Genomic DNA, 22,704 nt, shown 5'->3' with positions numbered 1-22,704 from the left:
TCTGTTAGTGAAATCTTATCAGGGATCTACTGCAGTGGACTTAATGTATGCGGTTTTATAACATTTCATCCAGCGGTGCTACATTCATATAGTTAGTTTATTTGTGACATATGTATTTCTAGTACACATGGCTTGTATTGTCCAAACCTATCTTAGCCACTGACTCATTGTGTGACCCCGAGCAAATCACTTAACCTCCTTGTGCTCTGTCTTTCGGGTGAGATGTAATTGTAAGTGACTCTGTACCTGATGCATAGTTCACACATCCTAGTCTCTGTAAGTCGCCATGGATAAAGGCGGCTGCTAAATAAACAAACTTTTAGTCGGTTATTGTTTCCTGTAACACTCTTACACAATTGAAGTGCATCAGTCAAATGCAAATACTGGTTTTTTTTAAAAATGGTATGCTTATATATTTTATCCGTAGTCTCTATTAATCTAAATAACTAAAAACATAACATTATTTTTGTTTTTATTCAAGATAGTGCTTATATATATATATATATATATATATATATATATATATATATATATATATATATATATTTGGAACAAAAAGTGAACATAAAGCAATTAAAACAGAATATTTTTTATTACTAAAGTAGTTAGATAAAATAATTTATTTTTAGAAATATTATTTATTAATTTAAACATTGAAACCGCAATATTTAAAATTTCTAGCTTGTAATAATAATTTAAACAAAGTATGTTTTTCTCACTAATATGTTCCTCTATTTCAGGAATCATAAAATAATTATCAGTTTATAAAATGTACAGGTAAAAAAACACACAGCATGAAATATGACATTACCACATTTGAAGAAAACAACTATACAATAATTTATCACGTAGGATATGTTTTGTTATGTTTTAAATATATATTTAAATGTTATTACCCGAGAAAATGTTGTTAATTAACAGTTTAGTTTAGTTTAGTTTACTCACTTTGTGTCCACAGGGCCTGCACAGGTACATCTCAATAGTGCAGCACTACTACAAAAAATTATAACTGGACAGAACCACAGCATATGAAGAAGAGTTCCAGGTGTTAGGTTACATCTATGACACAAATTATTAGAAATTACTCCCATTTTATGTAGTTTTACTGGAGAGTAGTATGTTATGAAGAACCTATTGTATTTATTTTTATGGGTAGCAGCCACAAAAGGTTTATAATTTAAACAAAATTATAACGAACAACATTTTAGGCTCACTCAAGAAAGCATCGATCTTAAAACTCTAAAAGAAACAAAAACATTTGAATTGCCATAACTTAAAACAGCAAACTTTAACAAGCGACAGACTTCAATGAAAAATGGAAATACAAAGATAATGAGATATGCATGTTGTTCTGGATTCAGTGAAAAACGAGAGCAAGGAAATTAAGAAAAAAACAAATGAAAGTAAACAGAAAACATGAAGAAAGTGTATTACTGTATGACACACGCATCCGTAATGTTTAGAATTCACATCCTAGACTTGAATCTAATGTAATATCTCTGTATTTAATGTATTTGCATTGATTTTTACTGTTTGTATTTAATGTACTATGCCCTGTATTTCACTGTATTTAATGTATTATGCATTCTTCCTCACTATCTTGTAAAGCGCTTTGTGATGGTGATCCACTGTGAAAGGCGCTATATAACATCAATCAATTAATCAATCACATTTTTTGTCGTTAAGCTTTAATAGGTAATTTTAAGAACAATACAATGAGGAAAATACAAAAAATATTAATTTATTTATGAAATATAGGTGAAAAGATCACTGCGTATTACCTTTCAGTTCAGAGCGGTGAGCATCGGATGTAGTAGCCACTATAGGCCGCTAGAGGGTGCAAAATAATGTAACACTTAACTTGCACGCTCAAAAACACAAAATTCTACCAAATTTATCATCCTTGACCTTTATTATATTAAATTAAAAAAAGGAAAATAAAAAATATAGTAAAACAAATTACAGCTGTAACATTATATTACATACAACTATGGCTCTCGTTGCATGTTGCACAGCTTATTTTTTTATTCTTTATCCAAAAACCTGAAAACTTCCTCAACAGAACTAATTGAACTAAACACCATGTTACTCCTTCATTCACCTCACCTCATTTACAATTACAAACACCATTTATTTGTCCATGCGCAACCTCAGTCCACATCATATGCAATTTACACCTAACCCCTAAACTTAATCCTTAAATCCAACTTCTACCCCTACCCCCAACCCCTAAACCTAACCCATAAAACTAACTCTCACTTTCAAACTGTTACTATTATTTCAACACCGTTTCTTTTGCACCCTCTAGTGGCTACTACATCCAACGCTCATCGGCCTGAACGGAAAGGTAATATTACTCTGTAATGTTTTCACCTATATTTCATAAATACATTAATCATTTCTGTATTTTCCTCACTTTATTGTTGTTAAAATGACATATGAAAGCTTAATGACAAAACATTTGGCAACATTTTCTATTTTTGAGTGTGTGAGTTAAATGTAGACCTTTATGAGATCTGAATAATCTTGTGTGTATATATATATATATATATATACATACATACATACACACACACAACAGCTAGGTGATTATATGCATGTTTCTGAATCTATGTGTTAACTTACCTGAGCAATTCACTGGTATAAAAATAATTTCATGCTTTATTTATATAATAAATATTAATATTAATAGTATATAAAAAAAGACAATGAAAATTGCAGTGCAAAAGACGTTATTTTGCGCTGCATAAACACCTCGTGAACAGACACAGAGGAGGGGATGACACTGTGCTAGGTGATTATGCTTCAGCGTGGATGTTTCTTCCTTGTGCAGGGATGGAATCCTATTCCATTGCAGATTGATCCATTGCAGGTCTTACAATTAGCTTAGTTAACCACAATGAATAGGTAAGAGGATCAGGATTGTGAATGTAAGTGTTTCTGAATCTTATTTTATATGTAAGCGTCATTTGAACACTAGAGGGCATTTGCACTGGCTAGTTAAGTTGATCAATTGAACAGTATGTCATGCTTTTTACAGTAGTTTCGTATGGTTTATATTGTTATTGAGAAGTGCCTCCTAGTTCAGACAAAGTGTACTATATGTGTGTGCAATTATAAAACACTGTTAAAACAAAGGCAATATAAATAATTAATTAGAAATGACACAGCAGTGCTGAAAGAAACATAAACACATTATGTTATTCAGCATAAAGACTTTTAATTTTACACACAGCAGTTTCATTTTTCTAAAATACAATATTTTTACATTTTGAGAATAAAATATTTTCATCTTCAGCAAACTATATAATAAGATAGTTATTTCTTAAATAAATTACACATCTCGTTTTCTCAAAGCAACACAGCTGTGATTATGAAATTCAAAAGACACTTTGACATAGACCGTAAGGCTCCACTAAACAGCTGCAGCGATAAAAATGCTTGGCCTTGGCAACATGCTGTACACGAGACATTCAAAAAGAAGAAGATATCCTGAGAAAAATGATTCCAAGATGTGATAGAAAATACCTGTCTTAACCAAGCCCTTTCTTCTGCAACACTATACTTATATATATATATATATATATATATATATATATATATATATCTATATATATCTATATATATATCTCTATATATATATATATATATCTATATATATATCTCTATATATATATATATATCTATATATATATATATATATATATATAGATATATATATATTTAGTCCATGTATAAATAATTCTTTAAATCTGCCTAGCTACCTTTCTCTGCGTTGACTATTTGTCTAGATATCTATTATCTACATAGCACAAATGAGCAATCTGTATGAATTTTCATGGTTGAGTGTATTTTTTCATTTCTGATTCCCCCTCGTCATCTATTAGTGCCCAGACTGATCTACGTTTACGTAGGCTTGAGCTTGAAGCGCCACTTCAGCCAGTGCCTGTCAATTTCACAATCAAAATCAGGGGATTGACATTTCACAGTGGGCAATGATCTCATCCAATCATTATTCCAGATCTTGGATAGACAACCTACTGGAACTAGGGTCCAGTACACAATGCTGCTTTGGCAGTCCCTTCAGAATGCGCTTACATCATATTAGAACAGTTGGTCAACATATAAATATAATGGCTGTTTTAGTTAAGAATGGGATAGCGCAGCTTTACAATCAAAACAGTGCCACTTGCATACAAACATGTAAACTTCATTATTAAAGCAAGATTCTATAAAGCAAGTGTAACCAGGTTTGCAAAAAATCTGATCAGCAGAAAACAAGCATTCAGTCAAACATAAATATTCTGTTAAAAAGCATTATTCCAGAGGCTGATTTGGCATGCTTACAGAGGGGAAAAAGAAAAACTATATATAAATAAGAAAATAACAACTATATTCACCCTTGACTCATTTTAAAAGCATGCAAATAAAACGCATGAGAAGCTGAAAATGATTTACATCACATGGATTCGTTTTTTTCAGTCTCTTTATAAAAATCCACTATGAACTGGCAATAATTCATGTACATATATAGCAGCTGCTGTATGAATACCCAGCAGAGTCTGGAAAGCTGTTGAAATAGGACACAGTATTTCAGGAGCCTGTGCAATGTCTGTTAAAGTGTTTTAAATTCAGTCTCAGTCTTTGAAGTAGAATCTGTTCCTGTGCTTCATGTGCTCTGGAGTGTAGAAAGTGCTAGTCTTCATCGGGCACACACTCCCTGACAGTTTACTGCAAATGAGAAGAAAAAAGTGTCAATGTTTCAGCACAGAGAATCCACAATGAATTAATCATTTATTGATTGCAATTACAGATGATTTAATGAACTGTGGTGGGCGCTCAGGGCCTGATGACTGTGATGGGTGCTCGGGGCTCGAGTGAATGATAAATTTGGCCGGAGGCCTCGTCCGTGGGTCCTCGACGGCTACCTGTGCGAGGCCGGCTGGAAAAACATGAACAGTTACATGCGTTCCAGTGTTGCAGATAGGAAGTGGCTATGGGCCACCTCCCCCCAAAAGACAAGGCCGCCAAACCATGAATGGAAAAATAATAATAATGATTAACACACCCCACAGTGGCGCACTGCCACCTACCCCCCAAAATATTGAAAAATGAGCAGCTGAGACACGGCCCGTCCCCCAGAGTATGACTGCGCTGGGGGAGAGAGCCCAGCCTCTCCAGCCTGACCACTCACCCCACAGAACTAAATATGAACCGCTCAGCACTCAGGTAAGGAAAAACTCCCTGCTCACGTATTTTTAATTTTTTGATGTAGGGGGAAGCTTCAGGGAATCCGTGGCTGAGGGTAGCCCTTCCTCCAGGCTCTAAGCGATCAGCTCCCGTTTCGGCCTCCCAGCGCGTGACTGAGAGGCAGAAACAAAAGAAGGGACATGGAAGAATATCACACAGAGCCTTTATGTGCTCGCTGATGACGTGTTGGTTAGGGGCGGATTCTCCTTGCAGAAAAGCAACCAAGCTTACAATTCTGGTATGCAAGAGATTTAAATCCTGTTTTTTAAACACAAATTTTGGTTGTGCATGTTAGTTAAAACATCATAATAAACATAAAAATGTAATTGCCTAATACAAATTGCCTAATTCTATATCTTTGAATACAGATAAAAACATAATTTCAAACATTCTTCTAAAGAGTCAGACAATTAAAGAGTCAGACAATTTGCAGGTATTAAATTGTAATTTTTGAAAAAAAAACCTGTTGTAACTGTACTAACTTAGGCATTAAACATTGAAAAAAAATACACATAAAAATTTTACATTAAAAATATTTAATGCTAAATAAAGTATAATAAATGATAATATAAACACTGTGAACTGAAATTGTATAACATTGATCCAGTTACAACATAGTAACATAACAACATGCCAATCCCCAACCTCAAGGCAAACAAATGTAAAAATAGCCCAAATATGACAAACATTGTGGCTAGCACGCATGTTTTTGTTTAAAAGCAATGCTTTTTAAATTGGGTGTAACTACCTGGCCTGTTTAACCCAATAACAATACTGATAATTTGAGCTTGAAGAGATAAATGTGTGAGTTAGCTGATGGCCTTGGTTTTAATAAAGGAACTAAGTGGAATTAGGGGGGTTAGAATCGGGAGTTGATAACTGTTTGAAATTAGATGTGTCTTCTATTTTGGAAGCTGAACGTTTGTTTACATGTTCTTCTCGTAATGGGTCAAAATGAGGCTAGATTCTCAACTTTTTACTCCAAATTGTCATTTGCCTAATTGTTTCAGAAAGGAAAAACTCACCCAATAAAGCTACCAAACCAGAAATAAATTAGTCAGACATTACACGCAAGGGCTTGTAAGATGTCTTAAGCTGTTTCTTGTTCATTTTAGAATTGTAATGGATGTTTTTCCTTTCAGAAAAAAGTGCTAATAACAATCTGGAGTAAACTGCTTTGAGAATCTAGACCTTAAACTTCAAAACGCGTCTGAGGAACATGTTTACATAGAAGCTTGATGTTAAAAAAAAATCACAGGCTTGAAATATTTTCTTATACAGTCAGAGTCAGTGAACCCTCAGATCAAATGAACAGATATTAAAATATACAGTACTGTAGAAGAGTTGCAAGGGTAATACCAACAAACGTACATAGAAGTAAGCAATAGGCTGTTAGGAAACGTCAATACAAACAAAACACTGTAAAATAACTTATTTACTGTGGGATTAAGTTGCAAATACAGTAATACTGAGCCACATAAAATGACCCAAGTTTTCCACAGTAGAAGCTAGCAAAATGTAATAAAGTATAGTGAAAGTGAAAAATCAACCACTGTAAAGACCAGAGAGGTATGGTAAAACAAATTAAAAATCATAGCAAACCATGATGATCTAACATAAATGCATAGTACAACCATAGGGAAATCATGCAAAAACTGCAAAGTTCCTGTGGACATTTACCATGGTAAGCTTTTATAAGGGTTTAGACAGACATTTTATAGGGAATCAACGTGGATGTCTGACGTAGAATGCATACAGTATCTCAGTTATGCTTCGGTTCCAACAAATTCCCAAGTAAACTCTGAGGCAATTTTCCAGTTGAATCGGCACACACTCACACTTCAAAATCTGGCTTGCACCATAACAACCTGTCTGCAGCAGACAGCTGAAAAAGACAGCATGAACAGACTGCCTTCAGAATTCCCTTGAATCCATTCTCATATTCAAATGGTTTCTGAACGGGTGTGGCTACTTTTTCTTGTATGATTCCACATGCGATTTAATAATGGCACAAGGGTTTACAGGTTGAAAATATGCATGCAGACTAGATTCATCTAAGTTACAAAGCTGTGTGTCCAGATTCCAGAGCTTTGTCTCCTCAAGAATGATGCAGCTCCAGCTATAAATCTTTCAAAGCTCCTCCGCTTGAAATAAAAAAATAAAAAATCTTCAAAACACAGCCTCAGTCAATCCAAGTGAAGCCAAGTTGACATGATTCTTCTCAACAAATTCCGACCACACACACACACAGGCAGACATCTTCAAATGGGAAAATCCTCATGTTGTTATAGACAGGGCAAACTGTCACCTATCCTATCTTTTGAAATTACATTGAATAATTTTGAAGTTGATTATACTAAACGATAAAGGTTATTATATTATATTATATTAAAAGATAAAGGTTTGAGTCATTGAATAATGTACTCTCCAATTTAGACACTATGTAAGTAAAATGTATTTTGGGTGAGTAAAATGCAACATTACCTTGAAGTCGTGAGTACTTTCAATAAATACTGTACATACTTTAATGCTAACATACGGGATATGCATTAACTACAACCTTTCATTTTAATTGTAATTTTACTTTGAACTACTGTACAAAAACTTTGTCTTACAATAAAAACAAAAACAACAATCATTCTTATTTGCTTTATTGATCACAAACAATACAGCTGTGAAGCAAACAGGCACAGAAACAGAACATTTTGTTTTTTTAATTTCAACGCCGCAGATGGAATATACTTACAAAAGGCCTGCATGCAGATACGATATATTTAAAAAGAAACAAATATTATATTCCTTACTGATCGCTTTGCTACTGTATAGCAATATAAAGCATCCTGACTCTAAAAACAGAATATTATATTTATTATATAGATTTATATTGCAAAAATTCAGTTAGGTTGAGGGGCACTGAGGCGCAGAGAAATCCATAATTGAATTTCATGAATCCAGTCGCTTATTCACCAGTCAAAAACATGCAGGCTGTGTGGTCCAGTGGTTAAAGAAAAGGGCTTGTAACCAGGAGGTCCCCGGTTCAAATCCCACCTCAGCCACTGACTCATTGTGTGACCCTGAGCAAGTCACTTAACCTCCTTGTGCTCTGTCTTTCGGGTGAGACGTAGTTGTAAGTGACTCTGCAGCTGATGCATAGTTCACACACCCTAGTCTCTGTAAATCGCCTTGGATAAAGGCGCCTGCTAAATAAACTAATAATAATTGCAAGCTGTGGTTGTTTGTTTGGTTTTTTTTGTATTGTAAACCCACACTTATTGGTCACAGGCTTCTGGCAATTAACAGGCTGCGTACAATTAACTGTCACAAGCTACCACATGCAGCATATTCACAATCGACAAAGTGCAGAAGCTTGATAACATGCAACCTCCAGCTGTGCAGCAAAACTGATGTGCGTATTCGTTATGCATTCAATTTAAATAATCATGCACAATTCATATGTTTTCAATGCGTGAAACACCCACTACACAGCTCATCTAGAGCTCTGCTAACTCCATATCGATGGAGTGATTTTAGATGAAATAAACTTAGATGAAATATAAAATCTATGCTGAAAAAAACATCTGTGAGCCATGCCTGCTGTGAAATTCTGTTAGGCACGTGAAACTGTACATACGGCCTTGTGTTCCAAATGTGAGTCAGGGAAAATAAAACCCATCTAGAATTTAGATAGAATTGATCTATAATGAAAACTCTTGCAGCCTAGAAGAATTGTCACAAGAGAAATGTTCCCTGTTATTAAATTCAAAGAAAGTGTCTTTCAAGAAACAAAAAGAACCACCCAATACCACCTTAAAGTTCTTCTTACCAGATGTGTGCAATGATATTTTCCACTATATTACAGTTTATTTAGGTTTTTAAAAGAATGATGCCAGACAGACCCTTTCTTTTCAATTGGAATTCGATGCTGAACGTGTGCTGAGAGCATTCTCAGTCTCGGGTTTGTTTGATTAAAAGGTGGTTGATCTAGGATGATTTCCCAGGGTCTGTGAAGTGCCCTATGATAATATAACCCTATGATAATAAATCCAAGTTGAATCAACCAATAGGGCTAATCCCAGGATAACCATTGATAGGTAGTTGATACAATTATTATTATTATTATTATTATTATTATTATTATTATTATTATTATTATTAGTTTATGCCCTAAGAGAATATAGCTGACAGTTATCCTGGTGCTGTACAGGTTTATCGAGTCAACCCCTACAACTAAGACACCAATGGTATCCTCTATAGTGACATTTCTCATACTAAAAAGTATAAATCTGAAAAAAACAAAAAAGATGAAAATCTTCATCTAAAAAGACCAGAAACACTTGATAAGGTGGTGCTGGAGAATGAGTCCACCCAACATGGAGACTGAGAGAGTGTAGGCAGTGTCTCCAGTTCAACAATATACATTGTAGAAATAATTACTTACTAAATAGACATCAAACACTGAGCCATCGTCTCTGTCCGTTTCCATGGTGCTTTGCTCCGATATCAGGCAGATGGCGCTGTCCTCTAAAGTAAAGGTAGAGCTCGAGGTCATCGTATCCCTGTCAAGACAAAATTATTTGATCAGGTGCTGTATTATAACAATATTCACTATACTATGAAAAGGATTTACAGGGTCAATGTGAGTTTGAATGAATATGAATCCCAATATATACAATATTTTCCAGTGGTGGATATGATGTAGCTAGTAGTAGTTAAGAGTTAATATAAACACATGTGTGATTCATCATGACCTTGCAAGCAGAACATAGAACATTGCTATTCAAGGCAAAGTAAGGGACAGCTGTTTTGAAACAGAACAACTGGAGAGTGGGGCTTTTATTGCCTCTTACATTATATATATATATATATATATATATATATATATATATATATATATATATATATATATATATATATATATTTTTTCATGGAAGTGTGTCTTTTAAAAGTTCCCCAGATAGACGAATCTCACTGTGGACTACATATTCTCTTAGATTCCTGTCTCTTCTATATGATATCAGCGGGGGAGTCTTGCTGTAGATGGGTCTTGCTGTTAAATGTTCAAGTTTCTTTGCACGATTTTCTGTATTTCTCTGTTGGTAGGTTGATAAGTGAGGACCAGGCTGTTCACTGTTATTATATAAAGCACTCTTTCTGTTTATATGAGAAATACGGGACTTAGCTTCAGTGATGATCTCGTCTGAAAAAACACAATTTATATAGCACAAACTAAGAATATCAGGTCGGGTAACATCAGTGGGATAACATGCTAACCAGGACTAGTTTTGAATGTGTCTTTGTTTACATTTCAATCCTGTAATTCAGGATGGAGCTGCACATTCATAATTCAAACAATATTGCCACCAGTACGTGTTTTATAACAACTTTAAAATATCTGTCGGGGCTTGAGATTTACTGGGACATCCTCCTGCGGCGAATAAAAACCATATACTATGAACGATCATTCAGTATCCTCTATATATCCTATGCTAGATATACCCTTGCTTGCAGTATATGTATGTATGTATGTATATAAGATAAAAGATAACATTTTTCATGGATAAACTAAAACAATTCTGTTCTCACACAGAAGTATACACCATTGTCAAGAAATGTCATAACAATGCTACTAATAATAATGTAAATGACTCAGCAAAGGCATATATATGCAAGAAGATTCTTATCAACTATCATTAAAAGAAATACCTTTGCACACTGTACTACGAAACAGGATGCAAACTGCAGGTTATGTGCCGTGCCTTAATGCATGCTGTTTCCTGGATGCAAAGAGCATCATGTGGGCGAGTGACTTTTGCATTATGTTTGCATTATATTTGCATTATATTTGCATTATTCTAAAACCCAACTATGGCCAAACGTTTTGCATCACCTAGAATTTTAGGATTGAGACATAAAAAAAAAACAAAAACAAAAAAAAAACTATATGAACATAATTTAAATATTTTATTGAACATCATGTAATCAAAGAAACTACAAAATGATACTGAAAAAGTCTACCGAAAGCCTTAATAGTAGAACAGTATTTCATGTCAGATTTTTTAAATGTCACATTTTTCAATTTTTGACAGTCTTTTGTAAAGTATTTGGAAAACTACAAAGTGGTATGTAATTCAATATGTCAGCGTAACATTATTCAGCAGGTTTAATTTGACTTTATGAAGCAAAATTAGTTAATTCTATAGGGAGATGCAAAACTTTTGGCCATAGCTGTATATTCTTTAAACACTTTAGGTAATTGTTGTTTTGCTGAGTAAACAAAATTATTATTCTATTCAAGTTCAATCGGATTTGCTGAAGGGTTCTAAAAGACATTGTAAGTAATTATCTATTTCTCTTGAGGTTTGGTTCTTTGTGCGTGTCTAAATTATTTGTTGACTGTTTGGTTATACAAACTCTGTAGTAGTTTACATATGCCATACATGTCTGCATGTCCAGGACTGACATCTGTGGCTGTTTTATCATGTTTCAATGAGAGCTACAGCAGCTCAATACCAGGCTGACTCGGTCTACTGTCCTGGTGGAGCCTAACATCTAACAAATGCATCGCAATGACCTCTTTCAGGTTTCATAATGAGACACAACTCTTACTGTAGGAATTGTAATTAAATTCAGTATCAACTAGCTTAAAATAACCTCTTCTAAAGCAGAAGAACTGCTTCCAACATTAGAATGAGTTCCCCCAACATGGAGACTGTCTGCTCTTTCAAACAATATTTTTCATTTGTAATTACTATATCTTTTGTACCATATCATTAAGTAAAGCTAAAACACAAAAAAACCCCCAAAAAACAGACACACTCTTTTTTTTAGAAAATATACGGTATGTACAGTACCCATTACTTCTGCTATCTGGACATTTTTAACAGTTATCTAAATATATAACTCCAAATACAGATGATAAAAAATGAAAGGCCTACCCCTATATAAACACAATGACATGCATGACTTACATGTGATCCTTTAAGCAGGTTACATAGCAAAATTGCATGTTAATGGTGTATATACTGCATTATTACATTTCAAAATGTATGCTGCCTTTGCAGCAAAGACATTTGTTCAGTAATTACAGCCTACAGTCTTTTAATCTGCTAATCCTTAAAATCTAAACAAATCATAGCAACCAATTCTGTGAAACTTTTTTTTCTAACCCTATTGAGATGGCCTCCAAAGTCATATAACACAGGAGCCCAATCTTTCTATGGAATACTCATGGTAATCTATAGTCATCTCAGTTGAATAGTGACTGACTTCAGTGTCGGTTTCACTAGTACAGTATGACGTTGTGTACTGTTTTGCATGCGTACTGTAAGTAATAGAAATGCACTGATTGAACCCATCTGGATTTGGTATCTCACCATAGTGGCAGCTACTGTCATGAACAGATTAGAACACACCTCTTAAAATAGATATTGTTTTTATGTGATCTGTTTGGTAGTACATTACACATTTGTTACCAACTATAAAACTAGAGTACACCGTCGGCTGGTTTCACAAACTCCAATTAGCACTAAATCAGGTAAGGTAGTCCAAGATGCTGCTAATTGGGGTCTGTGAATCCAGTATTGTATGGAAGGTATTTTTGTATTGGCTTCTAACAACAATATTAATAACAATAGAAATGTCTACTGAATGGCTTGTTAAATATTTAACATTGGCCTTAGAATTGGATTAACCTTAGCAAATGCAATTGTGGCAATTCAGGATTATGGTATTGTATGTCTAAGGCAGGGTCATTTGAACAAAGTAGCTCATTGGACATTCACATGAAACCGTCATGGAAGTGCAACGAGCTATTTATCTTGTATTCATTTATAATACAAAAGGAATTAACCAACTGTACATATAAAATAATCTACTTTAAATCCAAACTTATTTTGTTTAGTGAACGTTTCTTGCATAATAATCAATACGATTCAAGAAAAGACTTCTGAGGATTTACAATAGACTGGAATGCTTCTTTTTTTTAAGTACTGCAGTCCCCTTGGGCTCTGACACTGTCCTGTCAAAGCCTTCCAAACACAGCATGGAAGCCAATCCTTACAGAAAGATTTAGATTTTAATAGAACAGGCAATATTGATCTTTCTCCCTAATGTCCTGGGCTTTAGCTAAATGTATTCTGTTCTGTAGTAGAGTAAGTGGAGCCAACGGAGTTTCTAGGTCATAGCACCACATGTCATTCTGCAATGAGAAATTCAAAGAATGGGCAGTCAGACAGCAGTCCACGACCAGCAGTGGACTTACCTTAAAGCTAGTTACAGATCAGAGTGACAGATTGGAGGAAAAGATACCAGGATCACTATACAACTATTGCAAATATCAGAACAATTTATAAAAATGTGAAAATGGCAAAGCTACCAGTATTTACTATCCAGTACCGGTCTGACTATGAAAATGTTAATTATAGGTTAGATGTAGGTCATTTACATGCAGCTGAGTAGCAGTACCTGTATCCAGGGACCCCAGTGTTGTCCATCGCATAACATTCATTTGCATACAGTGAGGAGGAGGAGGAGATTGTGGTGACCAAGGAGGAAGCTTCAAAAAGGGAATGAGGGTTTGGCACCAGATCCGGCCGAGAGAAAGACCCAAATACTGAAACCAGAAAACAAGATGTTTGCAACAAAAGTCATGATGTCATCCTTTTATACAATAGGACATTTTATGGCATGAGGATTTTAATATTACTGAAGGGCTGTATTTTTGTTTTTTTAATGGTCCATTGAGTAGTGGATTTCATTGTATCTTTTTTTAAGGTAGCAATGGTTTGAGAGAGACACACAAGGTGAAATGAACCAGTATTTCCAAAGCATCTCATTTCATCACTCATTTAACAAAACAGCTTTAAGCAAACAGGTCTATCCAAGGCTTTACAACAATAGGTTATAAAAAAACAAGACCAATTTGCATTTTTCTGAGGCATAATCAAATCAACAACTCATGTGTCATCAGGTAGTGTTGATGTAAATGCTGCTATGTAACCAAAAGATATTCCACACAAGTATAAGGGGACCAGTCATAAAACAAGGGTTTTTAATTTTCAGTGATACCTTCACTCAAGCTCATAGTGGCTTCAGCAAAGTGAGGTTAAACATCCTGATTTAACTCCCCCAACCCATGGAAACATAATGCTCCCAGTGGAATCCCCAGCCAAGAATGACAACCTGACCTGACCTGACTGCATGACTTACCCACCCTGCACATCACACGTTTGTGCCACTCAAGGATCCTAACCTTGTCTTGCTAGCAGGGTTCAGCAGTATTTGTAACAGCAGTGTATCACACAACACTGTGTGTTCTGAATGCATATCTAAGAGATGGAGGCTGGGTATTAACTGTCAATTCCCTCTGCACAATACAAGTCTCACCTGTGGGGGTCTGCGGTATCTGTAAAAGCATTCGCATCAAACGCTTCAACGCATGTGTTGATAAATGTAATTGCCACCATGCTCAAAATCTTAAAGCACATGTAGGAAACATCTCAAATACTGCGTAACTGAACTTAATCATTCCAGCTTCTGCTAGAGGATGGGAGAGCTTGTTGTTGTCAAAATATCACAACAGAAGTGTTTTTTTTATCTACAGGAATATTTGTAAACCAGTCATAAATGCATTCTTTATTATGCACCTGCAGAGTGTATTCAATAGTTATTCATAAAATGTTACCTGCAATCTGCTGTCTGAAAATACTGCTGCCAGATAGGAGAAACAGAGACACTGTAGATACGGTACTACAAGCCCACATTATTCTGAGTTGCAATTTGCAAATCTTCTGTTGGTTGCTAGCAGGAAGCAAGAGGTTTAATGATTCACTGTTTCCCTGCAGTATGCCACAACCCACAGGTAACTTACTGTTAAGCACTTACATTTCTCCGGTATTTCAAGGAGGCTTTCATAATGTAAAAAATGTAATCTACCAGAAGCCTGCATTTTCGTTTTAATTACAGTATGGGCTCTTACTTCCCTGTGATTACTCATGAACATGTACCTTAACATTTTCAATTCACCACTAGGATACGCTGGGACAAGAACACCCTCACAATGTGTGCTATCGTGTGTTATCTGGAAACTCTACGCATTGATTGCATACTTTTTTTAAAACAGTGGTAACATGTAGTTGAGAGCTTGTTATCTTTTGAAGCAGATCATGGCTAAGGAGCATTAGCACCTTAACATGTTGAGGCTTTGTTGAACAGCACTGGTATGGGTTCTTAGGTATGATTTTGCGTCACCTCTGGTTAGTTGCTAGCTTCTGCTAGAACTTGAATATCTCTTGGCTGGAGCCTCTGTTTGGTAGTGGAGAATGGTGAATGATTTAGCAGGTAACCCCTTGTTGTTGGTGCCGCACTATGCGTTTGAACTGTATGTGAAGCAATACCTTGTCCATCCAGGCTGGCGAGGCTCTTTGCGCCACTGAGACGCTCCTTACTCTCGTCGGTTTGCTCCTCGTTCTGGGGGGATATTATCTCATGTGATGAGGACTTCAGAGCTGGGATAGAGTTGCGGGCTCTCTTGGAAGGAGAGCACCTGAAAGCTTTATAGATAACAAAGAAATTATGAACCCCATCACATTATTCTTCTCAGAAGAGCCAACGTTCAGTATGGTTTAGTCACCGTTAAAAAATAAACAGTGAAGGAATGTTTGTAGATTCTTACTGGCATGGTAACTGTAGTTTGTTCAATTTTGAATCTATGTTGATGGTCACATGATGTAATTTAAGTTATTTGGCCTAACAGCAGAAGCTAGCACTTAACTAACTTCATATTTAACACTGTGAGAGGTTTTAAACAAGCCCCACAATGCATCAGACTGTGGATCTTCCAACTAGAGTATAATATTGAAGCAGCCCTATGGGTTATTACACCAGTCAGAGAAACTAGGTCTAATAATTTATATCGTTCTATTAAATTAATGTGTATTTTTTAAGAAAAAGAAGTAAGAATGTTGGTTTAGTATAGGGACAATTGTAACTGCTGTGTACTCAAGAGTGCCACAACTTGGTGACATCTCTTTCTAATGCAACATAAGCACTGGGAAGTGGGTTAACAGCAAAATGTTCATACATCCTGTTGTGACCACTTCAGTGTAAAAGCTGTGTATTTTTTTTTTTTCTGGATACAAATGAAAAATGGTGGAAAATGGCAGTTAACATTTGTATAACTCTACATAATAAATACCCCACATTTATTCAAACCCTATGGCACATATGGTATATATAAGTAATGTATTATCGTAACATTTGAGGTAAAAAACTAAAGTATTTCTTATTGATTTTCAGTAGAATAATCAGCAATTCGCAATGAATCCCACACCGATTCATAGGAACAGTCGTACTACAACCCACACTAGTGTGAACTGACACTGTGTCAAGTGTTAACACAGAATCAGTTACAAATGTCCCACTTACTGTGTATCTTCTTGAAAACCCGGGTATTCATAAACTTTAAAAATCTGTCTGCGTAGAAACTGGGCCTATGCACTGATACTGAATCCTGCAAGAAAGACAAAATACAGCATGTGATTCCTCGGTCTGCTGACAATTCCTTGTTGATACCTGATTACTGCTAGAGAATAAAACAGCCCTATCATTTTTGGGAATGGGGCACACATTTATCTTGTTCACATCCAGAGATATTGTTCACAGTTTATTAAATAATACACTTACTTAACATGCAGTAATTAAACTTGAGAAGTCTGAAAGCCTAACACACTGTACACTATTAGAAGAGTATCTGTCGTATAACTTTAGGAAAGCTTTAAAGAACTTACACCATCATACACAAGAGCCTTCCAGGAGTGCTCCAACTTCTTAATCAATCTGAAAGAGACAAAACATGCTGCTTAAAAATTCTATTTCCAGGGCCTGACAATAAAAACAGTGTGCTTCATTCAATACAAAATAAGAATGTGTAAGTCTAGGAGGAAATGTGCTGAAATATTGATTGTTCTTATGTCAAAAGATAAAATCTTGTACCTCGTTCAAAATGGGTTGAAATGGAAAATGGAAATATTTGTCAATAATTCATCTGTCAGTAATTCAGTAACTTTGTACCTGTAGGACTGTAGGATGTCGATAATACCCAGGAATATAAGAAGTTTTTCATCCTTGTGAGTTTTGGCTGGAATACCACCCATTCTGTAAAATAATTGAGAAAATATGACTGTTTGTGTATTATGCTTTTGTCTCATTTTGTTCGAGAGGGTCCCAGTGGACAGCAGGCAACTATGGGATGAATTACCTAGTTTCCAGGGGAGTCCTAAGAAAGGAAAAACTGAACAGACTAGGAGAGACAGAATTGCTAATACAGTGATAATATAGATGATCTGGTAAATGACATGCTCATAACAAATAAGCTGTAACAGAATATGTGCTTATGAACACATTTGACAGGCAGCTTAATGCGCTCATGAGACTTTGATCCATTTCCACCAGAAAGGGAGGGTGCACAATGGATGCTGCGGTTGTATATATGCTAATTTAAAATTAACGTTAACAGTTAAACATTAGCATATGCTATGGACACGCTCCCTGTAGTGAAAAACCTTATGGGCCCAGTAGCCACTGTGTCAAATATAAACTTATTCAACATTCTCTTTGAAAGTTATGGCCAAAACTGTGAGTTCCTTCCAACAACCCTGTACATGTAACATACATTGGTGTCGCCTCAGCTTGGAGAGCAGTACTCACGTGTCGTCTGTGGTAACAGCCTCTGCTGACTTGCCTTCCCCCTGGATGGACTCCATGGCTGTGGAGTACAGGACCCTCTGAGCCCCATGCCGCTTCCCATCCACTGCCACCTGCGCATTCTCCCCATCTCTCTCCTTTGGACTAGGGTCCAATACATGAACCCCCAGTAACAAGCTGTAGTCCATGATTTTAAAACTTTCCAGGACCTATGGAGGAGGAAAAATATGAAAATCATTGGAAAACAGGCTAAAAAGCTTAGAAAACAAAACAAAAAAACATAACAGCACTCTCTGGTTTCACCATTGTTAGCTCTCTCTTCACAGATTGAGAGTACAGTAAAACCTTGATAATCTGACCCTTGATTATCCCAACACCTCTGTTATCTGGTAACCTGTCTTGTTTTGTGCTTTGCTCTTCTACCCTGTTGTCATAGAAAATGCGCCATTTAGTCCTTAATCTCTCATATTTACAGAGTAGTGCAATAATGTATGTTATATATTTAAAGGTAAAGGAGTTGAATTGTATCGTTTTAGGAGGTTTCTTGATTGGGAAAGTAATTTAAACAGTTATACAATTATAATACGATTATACGAACAATCAAATTATCCTTGGTACCAATTTGTTTGGATAATAGAGATTTTATTGTTTATCTTAATAAATAAGTATATCAATCATAACTGAGTAAGAATGCAACTTTAACAATGCAATTAAGCAAAGCAAACTGATTGCAAATAGATTTATTTTCTTACATACTGTGGTAAAGTCACTAGTGGTAAATATGTCAGCCTTAGACTGGTTAAAACACTGCACCACATTTAAAGTGTAATGACAATGGGCAGACCTGTAGGGGACCTCAGATAGCTGAAAATCCTTTTGAAAAAATGACATTTCCCAGAAGCCTCTGGGGGCACTTAGGCTACAAATAAGGAACAGCTAAGTATCACTGTTTGTGTTTTGTTGCAGGAAAACGGCTTAGCCGTCCTGTATTAGTTAGGGAACATTCTTGTGTGTGTTAGTACTGCAAAGTGAAGTTAGGATTTGTTTGTTTGTTGTTTTTGTTCTAATCACCGTGTAAATAATACAAATCACTGTTCGTTTGGAACCGTACTAAAGACTCTAATGTTTTAACATGCATAACCTGTACTGGCCACGCCACCACAACATACTGACACAGAAGCTTTGCAATGCTGGCATTATAATGTAGGGCAGAGTTACATTTAGGCTCAAGGCAAAGTTTTGTTTTATTTTTGTTCACAAGCTAAATAAACTATGCAGGGTAATTTGAGAGCTTGTTTGAAACGTGTTACTGAGGTTACAAAAGTACAGGTACTGTATACCAGGGTGTGGTTTATACTGTAGTGTATTTACACACGGATATTCACCAGTCAGAATCCACAATCTGAACATGGTGGTTCACAGTTTGGTTTTTAACCTACCTCGTCTTCTAAATAGTGGCTATTATAATCTGAAGTATTAGGAGCTGAAGCAAAACAAAACTGTTGTATTATAAGATCCACTAATAAACAGTCAATAACCAGTTTTGCTCATTTTAGTCACATTGTTTAAGTGGATTTGTACAAATTAATTCAAGATATGAAAATAGGCTACAACAGTAGGGTGCTAGAAGATAGGGTTGCGATCCGTCCCACATTTTAAAGGCCAGTCTTGATAATGAGCAATTAGGCCTGAATTAGCCTACGACTTGAGCTGGAACCAATGCAGTTTTTGTCAAACACAGCCGCTGTAAAGATTACTGCTTGCAAATCACAAGGGCAGAGGGAGAGTCTTTTCTGCCATTCTGCCCTGCTGTGACCTGGCTCAATTCAAACTGGGAGGGCTCCACTCAACCAAGGGAAAGGCTTTTCATTCTTGTCAGAGTCTGATGCAAGTTAACTGGGTGAAGACACTCCTGTTCATTTTTTAGTTACACAAATAAGCAGAAAAACAACACTCAATACAAATTCAGTAGATGTAGCTTTTTTCTGCTTTAATCCTGACATTGATTGATTGGAAAATAAAACAAATTTGAAATCCAAGCTAAACCAGTCTGATCAATATCAACCCTGTTAATATCATTGGCTAAGACATTGGTGTGGAAGCAGGTTTGCTGAGTATCAGATCTGACTTTCCTATTACGTAGCAGAGGTAGCTGAAGAGTCATATTGTCACATGATTTGAATGCCGGCTCTTAGAAATTTTTTTAGACAAACGCAAAGCAGCTCAAAACAAGGTATAGATTTAGAGAAAAACGATATTACTGAATATCAGAGCAACTGAACCCAGAAGCACTCTTAATGATTACCATACAATTATATTAACATGACATTAAAATGTCATCTGATGCCACTTACTCTTATAGTCATCAAACATGGTGTTAAATAACTCTGAATACATTCATTCTAAACAAGCGGATCCTGATAGAAACACCTTTTAAAATGCATTTTTAAACGGTAGATTGCTTGAAAGTATACAGAACATCTTTTCACTGAAGAGCTTGCAATCCTCAGTACAGTTTCACAGGGAATGTAATTTAATGGGCACAAGTGATTTTATGGGACAACAGGGTGTAGTTTTATTATCTAAACAGCATAGGATATGCTTTTAACTGTTCCTGCTGGTCATTTTCTTTTGTGACACTCTTAATAACATCACTAAATACAGTAAAATGAGGTTTAATTTATGATGACCTGATTCTAACTTGTTATAAGAATGTAGGTGGACATTGTGCAATATTTATTAACACCAGGCTCTTAATGACAAAACAAATAAAACATGGTCCAGTACTGCAAACCTCCTACTCCTAATAACAACTGCTAAAGGGACTGTCTAAAACTGTTCTTTATAGACAGGTATTTTAACATGGTGGATTCATCATAGGGGGCATTATAGACAAGCGGTCGATGTAAACAGATAATTTACCACTACTGTATTAGTAAATTTACAAATCTGAGCTAGTACCACAGACGTACTCATTTATGCACTGTCCTTTAACAAGTACTGTTTTGTCTGAACATAGCGCTTATTGGAGGGTAGACTAGTTTAAATACCAGCATCATATTTCCATGCATCTTAAATTAGATCAATATCCAACCTGAATGTTACCTAGGATACCTCAAAGATGTTTGCAAACAAGAGCACAATTTATTTACCTGTGAAAGCCTTGGGTATGCATTTTACATCCATCTGGTATACAGATCCAAATATATCAAATCGCCCTAGTTTCATGTCCCTGGCAGTCCTCCCAAAACACAATTGCAATGAATAAGCAGTGCTTCCCAGGAACATTGAGAACAATTAGAGAACAGTGGCAGTATTAGGGGGGTAGGCTGTCCTCAATACAGAAACGAGGTCTTTTGTTGTACCAAGAACAAAATGCAAGATTCGTTTTAATCAGGTCAAGTAAACACATTTTATCAATGGCCCAAACATAACCTGAATAGCTCAGTTTCTCTAAAGGCAACTATGCAGTAAAACTAGAAGACATTTAGTGATGCATCATTATGTCAAGGTTTCTCTAGATGGTTATTCTTCCACAGGTTGAAGATCTATTCTATGCCATCCACATCTCCAATGTATAGAGCTTCAGCCTTTAAGAGTAAAATAAAATGTACAGTATTTGTGTCTATGTGTTTGTGTTGGGATGCTCCCTCTTGTGACAGTGATAATGTCTCTGAGGACCCTTGAGCAGCTGATTCATTGGCACTGAGGTTTCCTCTTGATTGAACTATACTGTCTTCCTGCACATGAAGAAAACCGTAATGGTGATGACCCCCTTTAAGCATTAGTGGACACCCCATGCTTTTGTAACATTCTAATTTCTTGATTTATTAACACAGCTTGAATTCAGAATACAAAATATAGGTGTTTTCGGAACCCCAAACCGTTCAATTATGAAACAATGACAGTGCTTTAACACCACTGCCCACATTTCCTTTAAAAAAAGGAAATAAAAACCCTTTAGATACCCGAACGACAATGTGATAACTAACATGCCAGAACTGCTGGCTTGTGTCATCACTTGGGCAAAAAGCTAAACAGACCTCTTCTGATGGGATATTTGTATCTTTACTAACTGTAACCTTTTCTCTTACTTCAGTGCAGTTGGCTGACTGAGAGCAGGAACAGCTTTTCCTTGCTCTCAGCCAGGACTTCAAATAATGTATTACTTGTTATTGTTATAAGTTCAACCAAACTACTAAATATGACAAGTAAAAGCAGCCTACTGCTGGTAAAGATGGGAGTTTAGAAATACATAAAAAAAAAAAAAAATTTTATATATATATATATATATATATATATATATATATATATATATATATATATATATATATATACACACACACACACACACACACACACCATATCAGGACCAGTTTGTTTAAAATGAACTTAAAATTCTTTATTACTGGTTATTTAACAACATTTTTCATTAATATAAGAGTAAGAAGCTTCAGATGTTATTTTAATGTCAATTTTAACATTAATCAACCAACAAACACTTTAAAATGACCAGCACAGTATAAATTCTTCACCTTACAGGACATGGAACGGCAGTAAGTCCACTATGGCTTTGGGCACAGTTTTTAAAATATAAAAGTATTTCAATACCATATCTTATCTTGCTGATGAAAATGCTCTATTTCCATTGCATGCAAAGAAAAAGTACTCTGACATCTTTCATTTCGCAGAATACCCGCAATGATGCAGTGGGGTAAATCAGATTCTCCCGACACACAGCATTTACATGGG

At 35.6% G+C, this 22,704-nt stretch overlaps 1 protein-coding gene across 2 annotated transcripts in view; it reads right to left on the bottom strand.

The window, feature by feature from the left end:
- Positions 1–3,685: 3,685 nt before the first annotated feature.
- The window catches only part of LOC117409283 (phosphatidylinositol 4-phosphate 5-kinase type-1 beta-like), a 54,488-nt gene continuing 35,469 nt past the window's right edge, over positions 3,686–22,704 (bottom strand). For both annotated transcript variants that reach the window (XM_059035178.1, XM_059035172.1), the window contains exons 8-15: positions 17,956–18,161; positions 17,320–17,403; positions 17,037–17,085; positions 16,675–16,759; positions 15,645–15,800; positions 13,714–13,861; positions 9,689–9,806; positions 3,686–4,731 (exon numbers count right to left, since the gene is read on the bottom strand). In XM_059035178.1, coding sequence (XP_058891161.1) covers positions 4,729–4,731; positions 9,689–9,806; positions 13,714–13,861; positions 15,645–15,800; positions 16,675–16,759; positions 17,037–17,085; positions 17,320–17,403; positions 17,956–18,161 — 849 coding nt within the window. In that variant the 3' untranslated portion in view covers positions 3,686–4,728. The remainder of the gene's footprint in view (positions 4,732–9,688; positions 9,807–13,713; positions 13,862–15,644; positions 15,801–16,674; positions 16,760–17,036; positions 17,086–17,319; positions 17,404–17,955; positions 18,162–22,704) is intronic.

Source organism: Acipenser ruthenus, chromosome 1, assembly GCF_902713425.1.
Source record: "Acipenser ruthenus chromosome 1, fAciRut3.2 maternal haplotype, whole genome shotgun sequence".
Classification (NCBI taxonomy): domain Eukaryota; kingdom Metazoa; phylum Chordata; class Actinopteri; order Acipenseriformes; family Acipenseridae; genus Acipenser; species Acipenser ruthenus.
The sequence above is the reverse complement of the archived record's forward strand: the minus strand, read 5'-3'. Positions and strand labels throughout refer to the sequence as shown.